The sequence below is a fragment of the Musa acuminata genome, chromosome BXJ1-6, assembly GCF_036884655.1.
Source record: "Musa acuminata AAA Group cultivar baxijiao chromosome BXJ1-6, Cavendish_Baxijiao_AAA, whole genome shotgun sequence".
Taxonomy (NCBI): Eukaryota; Viridiplantae; Streptophyta; class Magnoliopsida; order Zingiberales; family Musaceae; genus Musa; species Musa acuminata.
In genome coordinates, this window is record NC_088332.1 from 11,359,533 (window position 1) to 11,382,508 (window position 22,976).

General features: G+C 40.2%; 2 protein-coding genes across 6 annotated transcripts in view; both read right to left on the reverse strand.

Moving 5' to 3' along the window:
- The window catches only part of LOC103987735 (1,4-alpha-glucan-branching enzyme 3, chloroplastic/amyloplastic), a 28,258-nt gene extending 14,330 nt beyond the window's left edge, over positions 1-13,928 (reverse strand). For 2 of the 4 annotated variants that reach the window (XM_065187200.1, XM_009406121.3), the window contains exons 1-10: positions 13,480-13,928; positions 13,315-13,386; positions 13,120-13,184; positions 7,115-7,792; positions 5,716-5,888; positions 5,566-5,655; positions 2,502-2,577; positions 1,103-1,210; positions 640-730; positions 462-563 (exon numbers count right to left, since the gene is read on the reverse strand). In XM_065187200.1, coding sequence (XP_065043272.1) covers positions 462-563; positions 640-730; positions 1,103-1,210; positions 2,502-2,577; positions 5,566-5,655; positions 5,716-5,888; positions 7,115-7,792; positions 13,120-13,184; positions 13,315-13,386; positions 13,480-13,787 — 1,763 coding nt within the window. In that variant the 5' untranslated portion in view covers positions 13,788-13,928. The remainder of the gene's footprint in view (positions 1-461; positions 564-639; positions 731-1,102; positions 1,211-2,501; positions 2,578-5,565; positions 5,656-5,715; positions 5,889-7,114; positions 7,793-13,119; positions 13,185-13,314; positions 13,387-13,479) is intronic. The other 2 variants (XM_009406122.3, XM_018826846.2) reach the window with 2 other exon arrangements.
- Positions 13,929-15,646: 1,718 nt separating this feature from the next.
- LOC135676246 (uncharacterized) lies at positions 15,647-22,813 on the reverse strand. 2 transcript variants are annotated; one of them, XM_065187201.1, is made up of 7 exons: positions 22,423-22,793; positions 21,141-21,207; positions 20,515-20,561; positions 19,664-19,751; positions 16,479-16,612; positions 16,305-16,403; positions 15,647-15,909 (listed from the first exon to the last, which is right to left on the reverse strand). In XM_065187201.1, exons 1-7 carry the CDS (start codon positions 22,642-22,644, stop codon positions 15,826-15,828), a joined length of 741 nt encoding a protein of 246 aa, XP_065043273.1. In that variant the 5' UTR covers positions 22,645-22,793; the 3' UTR covers positions 15,647-15,825. The 2 variants fall into 2 exon arrangements, with proteins under 2 accessions (XP_065043273.1, XP_065043274.1); XM_065187202.1 differs by lacking the exon at positions 16,305-16,403 and having other exon boundaries at positions 22,423-22,813.
- Between the last annotated feature and the right edge of the window lie 163 nt (positions 22,814-22,976).

Below are 22,976 nucleotides of genomic sequence, written 5' to 3' on the forward strand. Positions count from 1 at the left end.
ATTATTCTTTTCCTAATATTATCAACAATTCTCAGTCCAAGAACCCCATGAAACATTTTATTGTTAAAATAATCTAGGATTTGAACTTTTCCATGTCTACAAGGAAATATTAGAAAAAGAAATGTTTGTTCTGAACCAGCATGATGAGCCCATACTTATTGGAAAATTTGGATACACGTAAGATTAATATGAAAACTCATCTGGGCACAGCTTTTTCAAAATTGTGCCTAAAAGATATAATTCTCATGCAATTTATTATATCACGTTTTAATATAAATATATCCAGTTAAGTAACTTTTTCCGTAAGCTGAACTTTTTCCATAAGACTAGTGGCCAGCCTTCAAGAAAGATGAAAAACTTCAAATCCACATGAAGATCATGTCTCAAGTATGAAAAACAGATTCATGTTACACAGCTGGTTTTATTCTAGTGTAAGTTGATCAAGAGTGCGCAAAACTTACTCCTCGATGTCACCAGTAAATGTAGCAAAACCATTATGAGTATACATCATTGATGGGAGTGAGTGAAACTGGAAGCCATCAACCTGATATTCTGCAACCCACCTTTCAAAATGCATTGATTAGATCAAAAGATGAAAGAAGATGAAATCTAGAGCAAAGGTTGGATTGTAGAAAGTACCACTTCAAGTTTGACAAAAGAAAGTGCAACACATCAACATCACCATATTTGAACATCCTGGTACCCCAATATTTATGATGACCCCGTTTACCTGTCAGAAAAAGGTCGTAGTCAGGAAATGACTTGACACAAATAAAAAATATCAGCATGATTTATCTGCATCTACTGATCAACAAGGTCAATGATTCATTGAAACATATAGTTCAATTGCTCTGAGAAAGCAATGGTGTGCTGGTGCAAAACTGATCCAAGAAAGAAATCCCTGTTTGGAAGTATTGCACATTCTAAGAGATGATGGAAGCACATAAAAATGGTTCTAGATGTCTCAGGTTCAATCAAGACAAATGCATAAAGAAAGATAATAACCAAGCGCTAAAAGAGTAAGAGTAAGGCGAGATGTAAAGCAGACAAATCGCTATCATCAATTTCAGTGGATAGAAAAATGAAGCAAAATAGTTCACACCAGTATGGAAGTAGCAATCATTTGATCCATCAAATAGTGACAACCCAGCTGATTCATCTGCTGAAGCATAGGAATGAACAACATCTAGAAACACTAGAATTCCAAGCCCTGTCGAAAGAAATGCAAATGGTTATACAGCCAGCAAACAAGATAGATAAAACTAACATAATGGACCAACAAAGAGAGACAGGTGAGTAGTGTGATAGAGGAAAAAGAAGGTACAAGAAGCAGAAGGGTAGAGCAAAACAAAGAGAGTGAGTTTAAATCTAACATCATGAAAGAGAAGACATCAGTCATTTTATTGTTCAATTTGTCTTTGTCCCTAATGTCATGGACAAGTTATTATTTGTAGTTTTTCTTAATCTTGAATGATATCTCTTCTCATCATTTAGTATTTTGTCTTTTGTTGCCGCTTCATATGTTCTGCTGGTCTGTGTAGTATTATACACCTTAGTATTTATCAGTTCATGAATTTATATCCATTACAAAGGAGGTTGGTTCTTGTTATTTTTCTGCTTATCACCAGAGCAAGTACAAATAACACCATGTATACTTGGAGGTCAGTCCTTCAAGATTATCTATTTCCAAAATAAGGATAAGATCTAATTTTTTCTCAGATCAATATGAATCACATGTTTAAAAAATAAAAGAGAGAATGAGGGGCACAAAGATCAAAACCAAAAATCCAGAAAGACAGCATAAATTGAAAAAACTTCGAAAACCTTAAAAAATTATGGTAATTAGCTGGAAAGTAACAATCTAATGCCTCCAGAAGATCCATGAAGTATCTAAATAAAACATATGAAACAAAAGGCCATAATGTGGTTGATGCATAAACCACATAAACAACATGGTGGTACAATATGTTGTCTGAAATCCGAGACTGCAAATGAGCATAAACCACAGAAACAACATAACAACACAAAATGAGCAGACAATAATTGATGCTAATATATATAAGGTTGTTAAACATATGTACAAGGATCTATAAGTAACTAGGGTTTTCCAGCATAAGCATATTAAGAAACAGTCAGCTTCATGAAGCATAAGAAAATAGAAAAGCCCGTTCCAATGCAGAGAAAATTGCATCCTACAATTACTCATTATTGATCTGATCTTGGTCATGACTTCTCATTTCAAGGCATCCAGACTGAGCACTGAATTTGGGTTAACTGGTACCCATAAATGGATGACAAAACCCATAAAAAACTAGATCCAGTTGAAAATCATAAGAGAGTTAATATTTAATATGACTTGCTACTCAGACATTAGACACATCATACATAACTCTCACAAATGATGATACACAGTATTCAAAATTTTCAGGCTAAAACCAACCTTATCCATCATATATTGAAACCTTGTAACAACAAAGCAAAAAACTGTCCTAATAGCATACCATGTGCCTCATCAACCAACTGCTTGAAGTCATCAGGAGTCCCAAATCTACTACTAACAGCAAAAAAATTTGTAACCTGAAATTAAAAATAGACTAAATGTGTCAAGAAAAACAAATGCAATAGACTATGTAACTGACAAGCATGTTTTTGAGATAAATTACTTGTCACAAACTTGCAATATTACAGATATTAATACTTCCCTAGTACTTCATATGGAACTAAAACTGGATGATATTGTCTCATGATGCCAATTGATCCTGCTGTATCTTAAATCATATGAAGGGACTCATGTAGGTACATGGAAAGTACTCCATAGTATACGATACCATAATTTCACATGAAAACAAGTGAGTAAACATACACCATTTATCTTGTAAACCAAGGTTTATATTCAACAAGTAGGAGGCACAACACACAAAAAGAATCAGTTTTCCCAATCATCATGGCTAACATACCAAAAATACACATTTTAGAGCTAGTGGCAAAGCAAAAACATACAGGTATTCTTAATTGATCTTACTTCAAAATAAACAGTTACTACTTATAATTTATTTAAAACTATTGAACACCAAAAATAGTTTATTTGTTAATATACTTAGTAACATTTTGGGGTAAGAGGTGTGCCCCTTTTTCAATTTAAAGGAGTTAAGTTTCTTTAAGAGATCTTAATGAACCAACAAAGTAAATTAAATAGTGCCCGATATAACAAAAATTCCGTAAGGCAATAATATGTTACATAGTGTTAGTATGTAAATTTTTGTACAGAAAAGTAAACATAATACAGAAACATTTAGAATCAAAATAACATAGGTCACTATTCTGCTGATTTAATTATAATCCTGATTCATGGAGTATTCTGATAAGATAATAAAATGGATCCAATTGAGCATGATTCACTAATCATGGAATGCGGTTTTGCCCGGACCAATACTAAACAGGCAGTATGTGCTGATCCGGGCATGAATCTATGTATATGGACCGACCCCGTTTCGAGCAGTTTGTTCCGACCAATAAAAAAAAGAAAAAAACTATTCACTAGTTTAGAATTGTGTTCATGAGCCCGCTTCCCTACACACGCAGAACCCATGAGGCATTGTTGTTTCCTGTCGCCGCACATCAATTTCAGTTATGCTTCCTCCTCTCCTCCTCATCCTCTTCCTCCATCATTTCCTCTTCTTCCTTCTTCATCCTCCTCTTCCTCCACCGTCTTCTCTTCTTCCTTCCTCATCCTTCCTCCTTTTGCATCCTCTTCCTCCACCGCCATTTGTTCCTTCCTTTTCTCCTTTGGTATGTACTCACATGTTGTATGTCCACACATCGATACCAATCAATACATACCAATCCGGCTAGGAGCCTAGGACCAACACTATTTGATTGGTATGAGACGACAAACATTACTATTGATCATTAGAGAGAGCAACAGCTAGGGTAGATTATAATCCAATTTAAACAAAGATTTTTTAACTTATGCTTCCAACATCAAATGTACTCTAACCAATATATAAAGAACTCTATATATTATAACACAAAATAATGAAACACATGGTTTGCAATTTTGTATATCGCTACTATACCAATTACAGCTTGGACCGGTACTTTACCAAAGGTATCGAGTGTTGATACAACAATTTTATATATGTACCATGTTTCCAGAAAATCCTAAAAAATATTTTAAAATAACTCCTCGGTACAAGGCCTATACCATCCTGTATTGAGTGGTACAGTCCCTATATCAGACATGCGTTCAGTGTACCCCGGGAATAGGATGGTACAGGTTTTGTACCGGACAAACTGCCCAGTTTACCCTGATCTGCATACGGTAAGCTATCAGACCTGTACCATACCGTATCAGGAGGTATCTCAAACCTCGAGAAAACATAATATAACTTAAACTAACACTAATCCATCATTGATTTAATAATATAACTTGATTTAGGTTGTTATCTAGGTCAGCAAATCGTTAATTGATCCAATGTGGTTCTAACCAAATAAAGTCTGAAACACAATCTAGATCGACTCCATTGATGTCCTAAAGAGTGTTACCTACTAAATAAGCAAATATATCTTTGCTGATAGGATGTGGGCCCCATTCATATAATTAATATAACTCATTTCTGGTGAAAGCCAGATGGTAATTTCTATGTGCATGCTTTATAGATGTGAAATTTCATTTTTGGGATATATACACTGAAGGGATCAATAGTTTAATCGAAGGAATAAAATATGAAAGTTAAATGTAAATTGTACCTCTATTTCACATTCAGTCAAAAGCTATACTCTTAAGGTAAGAAATTTAGTGTATATCAAAAAGGGTATAAAAGTGATATCAAATGTGTTGAAAATAAAATTTTTGGCATCCCTCTTACTCTCTTTTAAGAGTATATTAGATTTTCTTTTATGGAACCTTCAATTGGCAAGAAAAGGTACAATCTCACAGCTCATACTAACTAATTCATAGTGCCTAAATTTTTCACTTAATTTGCAATTTCTGATCGACATGCCACTATTGCATGAGCTTTATAAATAAAACATTAACTACTAGTACAACTGGACAAGGTTGATTTACTATTACCACTATCTGTCAACTTCTTAAAAATACAATTACAGAAGCATCAGAAGTTGAAACAACTCTCCAACTGATAAAATAAAGGTCCATTTGAATTTCTTCTTTATTCTGTTTTAAAAATGAAGAGCATAAATTAGTTGTTTTTTTACTTTTAAGAAACACTATTCATAGTCTTAATTCTAAATCAAGTGGTCTCTGATCTTAAAGGACACATCTAATGGTCATAAGGAGGAAAGGGAAGCAAAAGAACAACACAGGTAACGATTAAAAACAAATGTAAACATAGTCTACTAGACATGTTTTCTGCAATGGTTTCCCAACCAAACACATTAAGATAAAAGAACCAACAAAATGACTAAAATGGCTCATTTTTACTGCATAATGAATAGAAAGCAGAAATGTTCTTGTTCTGTAAAGAATTTAACATAATATTAACTATTAAGAACCTGAAGAACACAAAACTTAATACTTGGTCAACTTGAGAATAAGCAACTCACTTTGTAACCAACAGAAGAATAGTCCCAATGCTCAACAACCCCAAATAACTGGATAGCATTGTATCCTGCATTTTTCACATGTGGAAGAACCTGAAAGAAAAGGCAAACATGAAATACACGATGAGGCACACTACTTTACTAGGTTTTTACCTTGGAAGTAAACTCATTAAAGGATGATATTTTTGGTTCCGATCCACTTATCCCAACATGGCACTCATATATACGAAGAGACTTTGGAGTTTTGGGCCTCTTATACTTCCACTTGTACATATCCTCTGGAGGAGGTTCCCAATAAACTGCATAAGCTTCTTTTCCATCTGCTTCTGAGAGGTAGTCATCAGTAAGAACAAAGCTAATCCAACCATATCCAGTTAAAATCTGGTATCCCATTGTTTACCACTACAAAATAGAGTTTAGAAAAACATTATGGAAAACTAGAGAACTAATCATCAAGTGTATGTAACCTCTCTGTCACCAGCCATTTGAGAATTATGGCACAAACTTCAGTTGATGGATAATGCACAATAAATACTGGATGATAACTCTTCTAGAACATCCACCACTATCCAAGATAATAGTATCATCATAACACATCCAAATACCGCAAAATTCTCTAATTGCTAAGTCTATTTGAATATCCTCTTTTCACATTGACTTCCAACTAAGGCCGTATCCAACTTGGATGTAATAGGGTTTCTAGTACTATTAGTTCATTTACAGAAATTTTCACATTCTCATCATCAAGATACCTTTTTTCCAGTTCCAAACTGATCTGCAAAAGATGCTTCATAACTCTGATTAGCTTTTCTGCAAATTAAAGTTTCTAATTTTCTCTTGGTTGGAGTTCAAAACAAAGTTCTTGTGACATACTATAAATCATTTAGTTCAGATCCAGTTCTAACTTTTTGATGACAACAGACGGACAAAGTTACTTTTTGACATCCTACAAATCATGATCCCAGACCCCAAACATGACCATGCAATTCTTTCTTGGAAAGAGTTCATAAGGAGAATGTCAACAGTCAAGGAGCTGCCTCATCCCCAAGCAACAGATAAAACATAGATTTTTAGTGCAAACCTAAAGTCTCTCAAATTAGAGAAATTCCATTTTAGGAAAATAACTTTATGTCAGATAAAGAAGTTAGCCATGATGTAAAGAATCCAGGAAATTTCTGAGCGATGTATCTGTAATAGAAAATGTTATTTACGTATTAAGAGCTAAATAAGCACCGAAATACACAATTACTCTGGGGCTTTTGGTTTCTGAAAAGCTAAATGTTTCAAAACAAATTAAACATGTATTTTTGAATATCAGAACACATTTTCAGATGTATGCAACCATCAAAGCCCCCTCAATTGTAGGTTAGCCGAAGTAACAAGATCATCTATCAATGCAAATTATATAAGTTTCACACATCAGGTAAAGGTAGAATATTGTTTAGAACACTTGAAAGTATCATGATGGACAAAATGAAGTTGCTGTGAACTAAAAGGTCAGAAATAAACAGAAGGGTAACTCTATGATAGACTAAGAAGCATATGAGTGTACCTGGTAGAACATATGTAGCCCAAGCTGGAACTCTTTCCAATGCTCCATCAGGAGTATTAAAATAAACTTTATACCTACTTCCATGTGAAATAGCGGGCATGTATTTTTTCAACCATGCCTTACATCCTTTTCGCATTTCTATCCAGTAAGAAAGAGGAGGTTTCTTAGATTTAAATTTCTCTGCTGATACTGGATCACCTTTAACACTGAAGATATCAAACTCCTTCCCATCATCAATGACATCAAAGCGAGGCCTGTCGTTGACATGATCAAATTTTGAGACTTCTTTCCATTGCTTGTAACGTGTTTCAGCATCAAGTATTTCACCTAGTTCTTCATCAGTCTGGGGACTATTGGGGCCAAACATCTGTTCATACAACTTAGAAACCATCTCCATACGTGACTTACGGGGCCAAACCTCTCCAGGTTCCCAATATTCATCATTTATTCTTCTAAGAAGTTCTTCAACATTAATATTACCGTCACCTTTGTCATAATCATCCATATAATTGTACTCTTGAAAGAAATATTCATCTGGTTCTTCACCATCTCTTAGCTTATCTTCAAGAATGACAAACCAATAACCAAAATCATCATGCCCTAAGTGTCCATCTCTTGCACTATTTTCTGTTGCTGACCATCCATTGAAGTCACCAACAAGCGAACAATATCGAGCACCTAAATAAGAATATTTCAACTGACTGTGTACTTACAGCATCACAAATTCATAAATTTGATTCCTATCTAGAGCAACCATTAAATTTAAAGTAATCCTAAGAATGAGGCTTCATCAACTATAAATATAAGATCTTAAATATGAAGGAAAAGTGCAACAAAAAAGTCTTAAATAAAGAATAAGATTCCAACAGCAAGAAGTATGATATAAATAGATTCAAGGCAATGCATTTGTATTTAATTTAAAACCTTAAATAAAGACAGCCAAATACATGAGTGACGATTGAATTAAATAAAAACTATAATCAAATATTGCATCTTATAAATAAACAAGGAAAGAATCATTAGAATATTAAATACCAAAAGAAAGTTACTCCATAATAATGACCAGAAACAGAAGTAAACATAACTCTTTTTACCAAAAATGTGTGCACTAGAACAGAGGCTAAAACAAAGAAAACATTTCTTGTCTACAGGATTTTTTTTTGGGTCAATGCTGCTTTTCTTTTTATTTCCTTATATGTGATGATGAACGTATTGTCACGGACAAACTTCTAAACAAGGTGTTTGATGTAATGCTTATGTATGTCCGTGTCGTTTGGCATGTTCATGCCTTGTACAGAATGTAAAGGGGCAACCGAAGGCTTATAAGTCCCATTTTAGTTGGGTTGGTGGCCTCTTTAGGCTTGTAAATAAAGGTTGTGTCATGTAGACACGTGCGAGAGCTTTTCGGTCTGTAATGGACCATTTTACCCTTTGTTGTGCCACTGTTCAGAGCTTGTAAAGTCTGTTTGTAATTTGCTTTGTCTATGAAGTGTTTTTCGGACATGTTTGCTTGTGGATCCCGTTTGAGGCGTTCTCTTTAACCCGTTCTCTCTTTTGTTGGTCCTAAGGGACAATGGGAGGCTTCGGGGAGGCTGACCTTTGCGGACGGACGCGCAAGGGTGCCGCACGACTTAGGCAAAACCAGCTAAGTCCGTGTCATATGGTATCAGAGCGGGACAAGCACTCATAGAAACACTTGACATGCAAACGTGGGGGACCTAACGGGGCTGCGTTGAGGGCAGTCAGCACATGCGCGACCGTTTGAGGGAAAACGGGCATGGAGATGTAGGGAAAAGAGTCGCTCAGAGGAGCGGGCATCTGAGATTGGCATTCAGAGGAATGACCAACCCTTCGCGCAAGAGGCACCACGAGAACAGGCAAGCTTGGAAGAATCTGGAGCGCACAAAGGTTGGGATGGCTGAGTTTGAGCTACGGCTCAACGTTGACAACTTTACTTGATGGTGCTCAAGGCAAGCGAGGCGCTTGGCAAAAGGACGAGACCATGCAAAGTGGAATGAGTTGCTCAGCGACCGAAAGAGTTGTGCAAAGCTCACAGAGGTGAGGGGAATTGCTAACTCGAAGAATTCGGTACTCATGCATGGGCTTGTATGCGGACGATGGATTGTTCGTGGCCATCCCAAGGCGACCGAGACTCGGCGCCATGGAGCATTGAAACTTTCTCTTCGGCATGCGAAGGATACGTCCGGAGGAGGCTGAAGTGTGCAACGAGTTCAGCATGTTGCTAGGCCTGGAGGGGTGCAGCGGTAGCTGTATTGACGTGGAGGCGCAATCTAGCAAGTGCGTTTGCAAGAGGCAGAACAATGCACAGTTTGTTCAGCAGATCGGAGTAGTCCAAGGGGATGGTGGTCTCCGAAACGAAGAGAGATGTTGCTCCAACGGGACAGTTATCCAGGAGGGATAAGTCTCGGCTCTCCAGAGGGAGAATCATGTGAGACGGACTTCACATGTTGAGGAGGAGTACCTCACAAACAACAACTCCACGAAGCTCAATGGACCGAGCAAGCAACGAGGAGTTGTCACATGATCTCGCTCGAGAGAATGCATGGGTGGATGCATTGCGAGATCAAGTGGGGGAGCGACCTGAAGCAACTTAAATGAAGGCACACTTAGAGTCGATATGGAGATCGGACTCAAGGGAGGGCTGACCCGTGGAATGGTGGGCGTGAGGGCCACCATCAACTCAATGCAAAAAAAAAAAAACGAGGAGCGGAGCAACTTGGGGGTAACTTGGCGAAGTACTCAAGCCGCTTGAAGGGAGCCAGCATAGAAGTTGGAACATGGAGCAGAGGCACAGTGCTTTCCTTAGACAGAGGTCAAGGACATGAACTCTTGCAGAGGCAAGAGTAAGATCATGTTGTTCCATGGGTCCTTCATTCTGACGGAGCAGACTCATCTTGCATGGTGCCAAAGACGAAGGGAGCTTCGGGGTACATGCACCTTATCTCGGAGGAGCATTTGATGGAGGAACTAAGGCGACTCAATTTGCGGAGGCGAAATTGAGTTCAGAAGGCCTTAGCACGGGGCAAGAGGATGCAGAGGCGGGTACTCTTGAAGAATATGCCATAGTGTTGCCATTCGAGTTGCTATGAAGGAAGCGGTGCGCAGCGGAGATTGTGCTGGTAGGGGCAGAGGCCCAGGATCCAGGCAATGGTGCACAATTTACAGCGAAGTCGGTGGACTTCGGGAGCTTCTAGGCGACGGACTGTCCTAGAGCGGTGCTTCATCTAGGTGTGACCCAAGAGTGGGTGGATGAAGGTCGATTGCCAAAGGAGCGAACAAAATCGAAGGTGGAGGAGACCCTGCGATGTATTGGCAGAGGCCACACATGGAGGGTTCACAATTCGAGTTTATTCCACAAGGATCAGAATGCAATGGAGATGTCACCAGGAGGCGACATGGTGCAGCGGATCGTGGTGGAATAGTTCGTGGCAATGCGACACACACGACACAGTCCCGGGAGGGACTAGATCATATGGAGGTATGATCGGGAGCTACTGGGAGCTCCGCTTTGGTGAACAACACGACGGCAAGAAGGGCTATGGATTCAAGGAGTGAAGGCCATGGTACCGCACAGGCGGGTCTTCCGGGCGTGCACCGAATTTTGCATCGGATGAAAACCTTGGTCATCAGCATATGGGGGCTGGGTTCCACCAAGGGAAAAGTTCGAATGCAAGTACCAGTGAGTCCCATGAGAGGGACTTGATCATGCAGAGGTATGATCGAAGCAGCTGGAGAGTTGGACTGCTCCAGAGCTCATATTCGCTTAAGGGAGCCCGACAAGTCAGAGGACAAGGTCGAGTAAGCGAACGTTGCTACCAAGGAAGCTAAGGAGAACAGAATCGGTGCAAACCCTACAATGTGATGGCAGAGGCCATGCATGGGAGTTGCAGTCTGTCTTTCCATCGAACAAACAGACTGCTTGGAGAACACAGAGGTGTTGAAGCAGGAGGTCGAAAGGGGCGAGGAAGCGACGACAAGTCCAGAGGGACTTAGCTACCCAAAATCAAGCAATCAGTGAGAATGGAGGTGGACTCAGAGGAGTATCACAGAGACATATCTACTGATTGTGAAAAAAAGGGATTCAGAGGCGAGGCGACGGATAGTAGCGCCATGGGCATGGCAGCGCCATGGTACCGCAGAGGCGGGACTTTCGTGAAAGTCATTGATCCCTTGCTCTCACGGAGGGAGAGTGCTTGGTCGTGAAAGGGGCTGAGGAGGTGGAGCATGCAGAGGCAATCTCCAAGTACCGAGACAAGGCTGAAGGGCAGAGGCCAAGAAACTTCGTAAGACCGGTGTCAACAAGTTTCTCATCAAGATAGCCGTAAGTGAAGGACTTCGGGTCATGCAAGAGTGCACGACCAAGGAACGAAGCAAGCAGTACGCGGTGCTGTACCTTTGCTACTCAGTGTAGTAGGCGGCAGGGTTGATGGAGAAGACGGTACAATCCCAGAGGCGACCTCATCTATCAGAGAATTACTCCAAGTTGGGGTGAAAACTTCCTGCATTCCAGAAGTTCAATGGCATTGAGAAGGTGAATCACAGTAGCTAACTCAACGCAAGGAGTGCAAACACTTCAAGTGCTTCAGAAGTGTGAGCAAAGAGCAGGCGAAGACCAGTAACCAGCTCGATGCATGAAGTACAACCTCGAGGAGGCGGGCGAAGTCAAGTAACCTTTGCCTTCTCAACTCTTAAGAGAATGGGCGAAACCGAGTACCCCAGTTCTCTTATCTATCTAGCAGAGGAGCTCTGCACAAGTTCAAAAGACCCTTCGAAGATAATGGAAGACAATAGTTGTCAAATCCTTACCAACGGTGATCAGTGCTACTGAGAGTAGATTGTCCGCCTCATTTCCCAACGAAATGCCAATCGAAAGCGGAAGTGATGCGAACCTACTTGGATGTGACAACTAACTGAAAGAAGAGTCAATGAGCAGATTTTGTGGAGGAAGGACCCAAAACTTCAGAAGTTTGCGAGGCGATGCTCGTTAAAGCTCCAACAAGCATCCACCCAGTTCAAGCAGCATGTGGAAATTTTGAGAGACTGGCGCAGTAAGGATGGTCTTTTTCCTTCATTTGGGGGATCCGTAAGAATCAACAATGATCAACACAACTCAGCCAACCCCACACCAGAGTCAAGAGTCATTGGTGAGTTGAAGCAGCATGGCGGATCAAAGGTTCGACTACTTAGAAACAGCAGCGGAGAGCAGCTGGGAGCCAGGAGGCGCATTGCAGCTAAAGCAGAAGATTGAAGACTCAGCAAAGGTGAAGAGTTGCAGTGTTCACAAAGGCTTCGACGAGGACGTCGAAGGGATAAGTGGGGGAGAATGTCACGGACAAACTTCTAAACAAGGTGTTTGATGTAATGCTTATGTATGTCCGTGTCGTTTGGCATGTTCATGCCTTGTACAGAATGTAAAGGGGCAGCCGAAGGCTTATAAGTCCCATTTTAGTTGGGTTGGTGGCCTCTTTAGGCTTGTAAATAAAGGTTGTGTCATGTAGACACGTGCGAGAGCTTTTCGGTCTGTAATTGACCATTTTACCCTTTGTTGTGCCACTGTTCAGAGCTTGTAAAGTCTGTTTGTAATTTGCTTTGTCTATGAAGTGTTTTTCGGACATGTTTGCTTGTGGATCCCGTTTGAGGCGTTCTCTTTAACCCGTTCTCTCTTTTGTTGGTCCTAAGGGACAATGGGAGGCTTCGGGGAGGCTGACCTTTGCGGACGGACGCGCAAGGGTGCCGCACGACTTAGGCAAAACCAGCTAAGTCCGTGTCAGTATGGCATGATACAGCCAAGGATTAGATGCATCTTGATCATGGCATTGTATTTCTATAATTCTTACAAGAACCAGAAGCTGCCGATGGAACACTGTTCCAAGGTTCATAACTCTTGCAAGCGTAATAGGAGTTCAAATGTTTCAGCTGTAAAATTTGAAGTATTCTGGCAACAAGAAAATCTTGTAATGACTCTTAAATCAACGTGATAATACCTGGGGCCCACTCCATGTAGTCCACCCGATGCTGCCTATGCCTATGCATGCCCAAAATTTCATACCTATTTTATCAAGCAAGACGTGGGCATATCAGGTGACAGCTCCGCCATAACCAAGTTAAGCCAAATTTGATAAGAAGGAAACTTTTTTCATATAAGGGTACCAAACATCAACAGATCTTGAGAAACTCACCCCGAAGCTGACTCCTTCAGATCTATAAACCGAGAGTATAACTCAAATCTGCGGTCCTTCAAGGCCTTGTACCTGGAGACAGCGTCAAGAAACAAGAACGGAGTGAGAAGAGTAACGAGTAAACCCACAGCGGAAGCACAAGGAAAGATGAGGGTCGCAGAGCACCGCTCACGAAGGAACTGAGCAAAACCGCGGTGGGAGATGGCGAACTTGGAGAGAAAGCCAATGGGGTCAACGTCCGGCTCTGATTTCCCGCTGAAGGAACGGCGCGGCGGCTTTCGCTGCCTCTGCTGCGTAGAGGCCGACTTGTCCTTAGGGGTGGAGCAGCACTTCCACTTTCCCTGGGGGCCGGCACGGCTCCTTCCATGGCCATCGCTGCTGCTGAGATGGGACGGAATAGCGAGAAACGTGGGGCGGTGGTTCAGAGGGAGCAGAAAAGTAGTGGTGAGGACGAGAGCAGAGGAGGAGGTCATCGCGGTGGTGGTTCCGAATATGGACGAGACAGAAATCGAGGCGTATTTGGGTTCTACTACCACCGCAGGCGACGGCCACTCTATTAGGAGGAATAGGGCGTTTGGTGATAAGCCTGCCGCCTCTGTAATAATTTGAAAGAGCGCAAAAATCTCGTTTCCCCTATATATATATATATATATATATATATATATATATATATATATATATATATATATATATAGATAATGTGAACTGAATTAAAAATAAATAAATCTTAAGCATAATAAGTAGGGCAAATTGGCATAAAAAGTTCCTATTTTAAAAAAAAATTCAAGTAACACCTCCTTTTTCAAAAAAAATTATAGAATATTTTTTTTGATAAATGATGATATTGCTCCTATCATCGTCTTGTATCAGTACACGTTAATCCTTGCCTCTTCTCCCTTGTTCCTCTACTATTATCGTTGCCCTCACTTTCATCATCTTCGCCCTCGTGCCTTCTCCTTCTTCACTTACAACACCTCCTCTAAGGTTAGTGATAGTAATGATAGAGACGATGGGTAAAGGGGCAACTTGTGCACCCTTGCTCTTACTTGAACCCCTTTTGCTAAGGTAATGACGGAGGCAGCTAGCAAAGGGCAATGCGACAACAACGAAGACAATTGATCATGTGTGCTGCAAAGATAGTGAGATAGAGACAATTATGAGAAAAGAATGAATGATCGCATAGGCCATCGTCAATGAAAGAGGGTGAGAGACCCATGTGCAGAAGCTGCACGAAGGTGACTTAGGTGACAAGGGTGCACGAATCACTATCAATGACATTAGAAAAGGGTAAGACGAGGGTGGCGAGCAAACGGTAGGATATATTTAACCATACTATGATTAAAATTTAAAATAAAAAAACCAATTTAGTTGAAACCATTTACTACTTCAAGTTGGTCAATTGTATATGTCCTCACCGTTACAATTCATGATATTTAGTAATAATCCCGTTGTCGAGACTTCTTTTTATATATTCCTCCTACAAGATTATTTCCTCATCACTTAGAAACTTGAAATATATTCTTTCTTAACATTTTATGATGTTACTTGATTGAAAAAAAAAAAAAAAAAGGCAGAGGTCCTAAATTGTGGCATTTGATAAGAACAATGCAAAAAAATGGTATCAGAAGAAAAAATTTACCGCATTACGTAGCGAGAATTTATGATGCAAATGTCATATCCTAAGATAAAACTGCATTCCAAACATATTAGTAATATGGAAGAGTGCGAACAAGAAATCATGAGTATTCTAAGCATGGTCTGCAGTACCGGACCGTACCATCTGGTACGAGCGATACGTACCGATCTGACAGGCTTCCGGTACACGGACCGTCTATTACCGATCTGACACTGTAGCAGCACTGTAGCACTGTAGCAGTGCTACAGTACTCAGCACGCCTAAATATACCGAGCGGTACACCTGGGTGTACCGCTCGATATACCGTACCGTACCGGTACCGAGCCCAGGTCGAAACTCCGGTACGGTACAGTATTGCGGACCTTGATTCTAAGTACCTCGTAGCCACACATTGTTCGGTGCCAAACACGAAGACAGCACTCCTGATCATGAAATTTTACTGGTAAATTATTCCCCCGACATTCTAATAGTTAAAAAAGAGATATATTGGTACCAAGAAAAAACCAGTTTTATCGAAACTATTTACCAACAACATATGCATATGGCAAGCCACAAGTTTTCTTGATAAGTTAGAATGCTCGCTCAACACCAAACACTCACAAACTGAAGCACCACACAATTAAGCAACAGATTTAGCTAGCAAGAGCATGGTTATGTAGCTGAGAATTACTGGTGATTACCTGTATAGCTACATAGTGAACTAAAGATTTGCTCTGCTGGAAAGAGGAAGGTCACACCGAATACAGAAGAAATTAATAGTCTCTTTTACAACATGTTTTGTGCTTGATGTTCTCATGTTCAGAGTTGATAAATAAAACCATCTAACAATCTGTTGAAAGCATGGAATTTTAGGTCAGGAAAGTATAAGAGAATGCTCACTGGCTTTTGTCCTTCTTTAGGTACTCTCTTGCACCAAATATCGTCGATCCAATCCGAACATTTGTACTCCCCATTTCAATCTGCAGAGAAACACAAACTATGTCATGCTGGAGTATTCTAGCACAAGAATGGTTTAAAGTCAGATGTAAGTTGACATTTAGTAATGTGCACAGGTCAATTCAGTTCAACCAGAGGAACTTCTAGACAAAACTAAATTTGTTAAGTTTCTACAATCATAAACCAAAATGATCCAAAGTAATGGGAAAAAGAAGAAAGAAAAAATCTAAAAAGACTCTAGTTTAACTTGTGGTTCAATTTCCTCAGCCAAGCCCATTCTAACCCTAGTGTCATAATCACGACAATAAATTAGCTCTTATATTTTTGCATCATCTACCATTCTACATTTCTGCTATGACCAAATCAACACAACAAATCTTGCTTCTTATTTGCCATAGGCTCTAACCCTATTACTTACAGCTTGCTCAAAGTCGGCAGACATTCCCATAGACAGCTCACACTGCTCTTCTGGTATCCCAAGCTCCTTACACACCTCAGTCCTACAATTTGATAGTGTCTGCTCCCATACAAATATAACTGTTAACAAAAACATGGAAAATAATTGTAGTATGATCACTTGAAAAAACATTACCTCGAAGTTTTCTGGAGTGGAAGAGTAGTCCAGCATCCCAATTGTCATTAGACCAGCAAAAATGAGGTTTGGGCACCCAAGTTTCACATGCTTCACCAGTTGGACACAATATGAAGGATCAACACCAAATTTTGCTGCAAAATATTGCATAATCTTTCAGTAATCTGCCATATCACCAAGAAAGAGCAAAGAGCATCTAGTTTAGTTCTTTCAATTGTCAAGCATCATTACATGCTGTCAGATATTATTTTTAAACAAGGTTTGGCAAATGGCAACCAAGTTGGATATCCTTAGCTTGTTGGACAATCTCTCAAACATTTACATATAATCAAACAAATGTCTAATGCCCTATGTTCAAGATAAATATTTCACTGGGTTACTTATCTATCAGATTGCACTGGCAATAAGCATTTAGATATTTGGAATCTTGCTTGTAGGTACTCTAAATATTGAAAATCATTTTAATGGTTTGTACTTTGTAGTCATTTGGTTGACCTGTCAATAATATCAATATTGAATGCAATTGATTGCCAATTTTGTTGTCATATGAGCCCGTGCTGTCTAAGACATTTGAAGACAATGATTTTGTTAGGATCGAGAGTACTAAGAGGGGGGGGGGGGGGGGTGAATTAGTGCAGCGGAAATCTTTCAGCGATTAAAAATGAAAGCTGCGTTCGTTCGATAAAAACGATTTCGATGTAAAAGCCGATTTTAAGATTACTTAAGATTAAGCGCAGTTTTACTTCTTAACGCAGTTTACGTCTAAACCCAGTTTGCGTCTAAGCGCAGTTTACGTCTAAACGCAGTTTGCGTCTAAACACAATTTACGTTTAAATGCAGTTTGCGTCTAAACGCAGTTTTACGTCTAAACGCAGATTTACGTCTAAACGCAGATTTACGTCTAAACTCAGTTTACGTCTAAAACGCAGTTTTACGTTTAAACGTAGTTTGCGTCTAAACGTAGTTTTACGTCTAAACGCAGATTTACGTCTAAACTCAGTTTACGTCTAAAACGTCTAAACGCAGTTTGGGCAGTTTTACGTCTAAACGTAATTTTACGTCTAGACGCAGTTTCAAAGGGATCTGAACTTAGAAACTCATTCGTAAAAGCGCAGAAGACAGTTTTGCAGAATCAAGGCGTAAACGTAAACTGCAATGTAAATATCGTACGAAAACACTGGTTTACGTCTGAAAGCAGATTCGGACAGATCAGCACTTAGAAACTTGTTCGTGAAGGCGCAGAAGACAGTTTTGCAGAATCAAAACGTAAATGTAAACTGTAATGTACGAAAACACCGATTTACGTCTGAATGCAGATTCGGAAAGAACAGCACTTAGAACTTGTTCGTAAAAGCGCAGAGAGCAGTAGTTATGAAGGAGGTTTGCAGTAATGATAAAGTGCTCAAAATAAACGCAAACCAGAGATTTAGAGTGGTTCGGTCAGTCTTGACCTACTCCACTTTTGGCTTCCTCCACCGACGAGGTCACCGACGTCAACTAGAGGCCTTCCTTTAATAGGCGAAGGCCAACTGCCCTTTTACAGTTTCTCTCCTTTTGACAGGCTCAGGAGACAACCTTTACAGACCTTTCTCTCCTCACTTTACAACTCAAAACTTGAAGAACAGAAGGAGGAGACTTAAAGGCTTTACAACACTTTTGAGCTCTTAGAATCACAGAAAAGATCAAGATTTCGGTGTAGGTCTGTATCTTTTCAGTGCCGAATGGGTGGGGTATTTATAGGCCCCAACCCAATTCAAATTTGGAGCTCAAAACGATCAAATCCCGGAATTCCGGGATCAGGCGGTTGCACCTCTTGACTGGAGAGGTTGCACCGCCTGGCAGAGCTCGAAGACTGAGCCCAGGCGGTTGCACCTCTCTGTCAGGGGCGGTTGCACCGCCTGAGTCTGGCTCGGAGACTGAGCCCCAGGCGGTGCCACCTCTTGACTGAGGCGGTTGCACCTCTCTGCCAGAGCTCGAAGACCGAGCTCAGGCGGTGCCACCTCTCTGTCAGGGAGGTTGCACCGCCCAGTCTTGCTCGAAGACTGAGCTCAGGCGGTGCCACCTCCTGGCTGGGGCGGTTGCACCGCCCAGTCTCGCTGGGAGACTTAGCCCAAGCGGTGCCACCTCTTGGCTGGGGCGGTGCCACCTCTTTCACTATTTCAGCTCACTTGGTTTGGCTCCAAACTTGGCCCAAACCAGTCCGAACTTGGGCCTAATTGGCCCCTACTTGGGTTATAGGATTAACACCTAATCCTAACCCTAATTAACGTGCTAACTATGATTTTAAAGACATTTTCTAAGCCATTACAAAGTCCGCAAGTCAAGACTTCTTCTGGCGAGCTTCCGGCAAACTTCCGGCGGTCTTCCGATGAACTCTCGGAAATCATTCTGCGGACTCCCCGGCAAGCTCCTAGACTTCACGATTTGTTCTTAGCGAGTTCCAACGAGCTTCTTCGGCAAGCTCCGATCTTTCTTGGCGAGCTGCGCGAACTCCCAACGAACCTTCAGACTTCCGTCGAACTCTCGAACTCGCAACAAATCCTTCGCGCTTGACTCTGACACTTTGTTTCGCTTTATGTCTTCATCGTTATCATAGTTAATCCTGCACAATTAAAACAAAACTTCGATCGAGACAATTAATCCTAAGCAATTAACCAAGTTGTCCGGCATGTCATTGGTCCCTCGACGTTTCGTCCGATTCTTCGGCGCATCGTCCTTTCCTGCAGCCTATTGCCCAATCGGCCTGTTGACTCCGCAACTCCGATATCCTTGGCACAATACCCGCTCTTCTTGGCCCGATGCCCGAGTCCACGGCCCGAAGCCTTCTGTCGATACGTCGACCGATCCACCGGCCCGACGTCCAATCTTTTGACATGTTCCTCCGGCACAACATGATTTTCCTGCTTTAATTGTCTCATCCTGATCGAGGCATCCTGCGTCACTCAAAACGCAGATTAAATCATAAACATATATCAAGTAGTTTCATCATCAAAATACGAGATTCAACAAATTTAAGTATATATTACAAACAAAAAGAGAGTGTATATTACAAACAAAAAGAGTATCATAAAAGACAATATAGTCAGAAAGCAACTTATAGCATAAATGCCATGATAAATGCTTATTTTCAAAGAAATGAATGATGTGGCAATGTTATCATGCAAGTAACTTATTTTACTACTGACATTCTTCTCCACTAGTATTCACTTGCACCAAGACCTTCAGAGGCTTCCTTCCCAAGCTAGCAACCATACGATCAAGATGATTAGCAATCTGTAGATTACAAAAAAAGATAGATATTGTTACTTATAGCTAGAGATGATAGAGCTGCAGATATAATGCTAACTCTTCTCTTTCTTTTCTTTACAAAACAAAGTATGGTGGTTTAAATGATTAAATAGCAGAAACATTAATACAGAGCACCGTGGAGCAAAATGGCAGACTTTGCTAATAATTGCCATTTTATTCGATCCTTTATGAACTAGCAGATAAAGACATTAAACAAGATGGGGATCAGAAATATTACTCCTTTAAGGGAACCACACTTGTATGAACCTGCACGGTTTCTGTGATACTCTTTTTTCTTTGCGGCTTGTACTTTGAGTTCGATTGAACTGTGATATGTAGATGTTGTGGTCGGTTGACGTGAATCGATAAGATTTAGTGTGTGAAAAGAGATAGAGGAATATCTAAGAAATTTTAGTACAAATAACAAAAAGAGAGTTGAAGATTCTTGATTTAACTAGAGATATCACCTTATGGTGGAAAAGATCCACACAGTCAACTCCAAATACTTGGGACATTATGGCATGCTTTTTGTTGATGTTTTTAAATGTCTCTTAAACCTGTAAAAATCCCACCTTGTGTCTGTCTTTGGCACTTAATAGAAACATGGTAATCCAAACATGGAAATCTTGGACTTTTTCTTTGGAAAATATCATGCTTCTTACTTTAGTTGCATATGCATTATGCAAAACAAAGGGTAAAAAGACAATGAATTTGAATTTAAATGAACTACTCATGCAATTGAGTTTACCTTTTCATCATCTACGCTCTCAACCATATCAAGATTTGGAACACCAGCTGCATTATGAACAACAGAGGCTTACATTCTAAACAATATAAAAAGACACTAAAAAATTAAGACAACAGTAAAATTATGTCACTAGACCATTTTACAGTCCTACAAAATTGCATATCAGATGGGACATAGATATGCAATTCCAACTTACTTTTTTGAGAGTTGGATCAAGATCAACTGTCTTGGCAGTTTCTTGATATGCATGGATAGCCTAATTACATTTTCTTTCATGGAGAACTATCAATGTTGAGAAACAGAAGAATTTTTCAGTGGGATGCACAAAAGTTAATCCAGACATTCCAAATGGTACATTATGAACTTTACTTCCATTAAATGGTAATTTAAAGTTTATAGTACTCATCATTGAACATATTATTGAACTGGTGTTATGCAAAACAAACAAAAGCAACGAGCAAGAAAAAAAAGATCTGTAATATCAATAAAAGTCTCAACAATAGACCATCTCCTATACCTGCAAGAATTTTAAAGAGTTACTTTTTATGTCAAGATGAATAAGTTGCTAGGGTCATATAAAGGAACAAATCAACTTAAGACAAACTTGATAGTCATTAGAAGAATACCAAGAAGGGATTTCACTTTGTTGCTTTGCAAGTTACCAATGAAATGCCACTCAATGTCCGAAGGAAGCTGAAAAAGGCCCAAAAAAAAAAAGGGTAAAATTTTACATATAAAAATGATTTTAGCAGAGAATTTTTACAAATGACAGTTGAGGCCCCAAGTTTTTTTAATTCAAGTACAAGAAACGGTTCAATATTCTGTGACAATTTTGGCTACTAAAACACTACTAGAAAGCATTTAAACAAGTATCTCATTGACTAAATCCCATAGTCAAGGAATGGTATTGCTAAAACTATTGTCAACATGGGACAACAATCCCAGAATCTGCCATTACGATGTATACTATTTTGTATGTATCTGTCTCATATATCAGAAATATAGAGTATACATAGATTGCAAGTCAAAATTGTTCTTAGCTTGAACCAAAGATATTAATTAGTCAATGGAAGAAGCACCCGCACTCATCATGCTCAAAATTCTAGCACTTTAATCTTGATTGCTTCATTGGAAGCTTTGTTTTTATTGTAAAAACCTTCCAGTCTAAGATTATTATTATTTTTTTTTTTTGGCAAAGAGTAAGTGAAGAATGCGGGATTCAAACCTAGGACCTTGCAATGAACAGTCAAAGTCTTTACCAGCTAAGCTAGTTAATACCTTCAGCAGAATAAAAATAACTATATATTGCTGGAAACTTCTGCACATCTGATAACCCCAACTACTCCCTGAACAGAATAAAAATAAATATATATATTGTTAGAAACTTCCTCGACAGACTATTGTGATCTGCAATTTCAATTCTCTCCATGCTTCCAAATATTTCAAGCATTCAACTGAACAAGCATAAAGTAACTAAAACTCATTGATCCATCAAAGTTCACATTCCTATCCTTCTACAGATATGGAACTACCTAACTTTAGTCTTCATGGATTGTCCAAGATTTGAACTTCAAATTGATACTTCCTGGTCGATTGTCGTCACCATCCTATGCCGCATCGATTTCATTGATTAAAACAAAGTTCCGAAAGCTACAGTGGAGCAATTTCCAAGAACAGAAAGATTAGGGTTGTGGACTTCTTCCCAGGTAAGATGTTATTTTGCATCATCTTATTCAGGGAAGCAATAAACAAAAGAGCGTATATTACACTGATCGAGGCAGGCTTCTTGAAACATTCAAACACCGAATCAAACTTGATATAGAATGCATCTTGTTAAATCTAGGTCGCAGATGTATCTGAAGTCTTTCAGGCGAAGAAAGAAGGGGAAGGATAAAGAAATTGGGGAACCTGAGGAGCCTTCTCGACGATCTCCTGGACGTAATTCTCACCGAAGCAGCGGTGGCCGACGTCGTAGACCTGGCGGATGAGGGATACGGGCTTCGTCTTGCTGACCGCCACCACTCGAACCTGCTCCGGCGACCGACCGCATCGCTCCGCCGCCTGCTGGGCCCGGGCGAGCACCGAGCGGAGGGCCGTCGCGGCGGCCCCTTCCGTGGCTGGAGCAGACATGATGGCGCCGGGCCCGTCCGCACCAGAGGACTCGCTCACCTGCGCCGTAGGGATGCACCGCGATGGTGGTAACTATGTGGCGGACGAACGACGCTGCGTGGTGGCGACTCGATCGACCCGTCCGCGTTATGATGACGGAGCCGAGTGAAGTGGGTGATCTTGTAATTTTACACTCACGTCGTCGGACCGGGACGCCCCCCGGTTTGGGCTCCACAAATTCGCGACGAGCGGGTCGAGTCAACATAAATATTTTCTATGGAGACATCTGAATTAGATTTGTGTATTATTACGCAAGCAAGCAATTCATGTCTGCCTGTAATAATTTTTTTCTA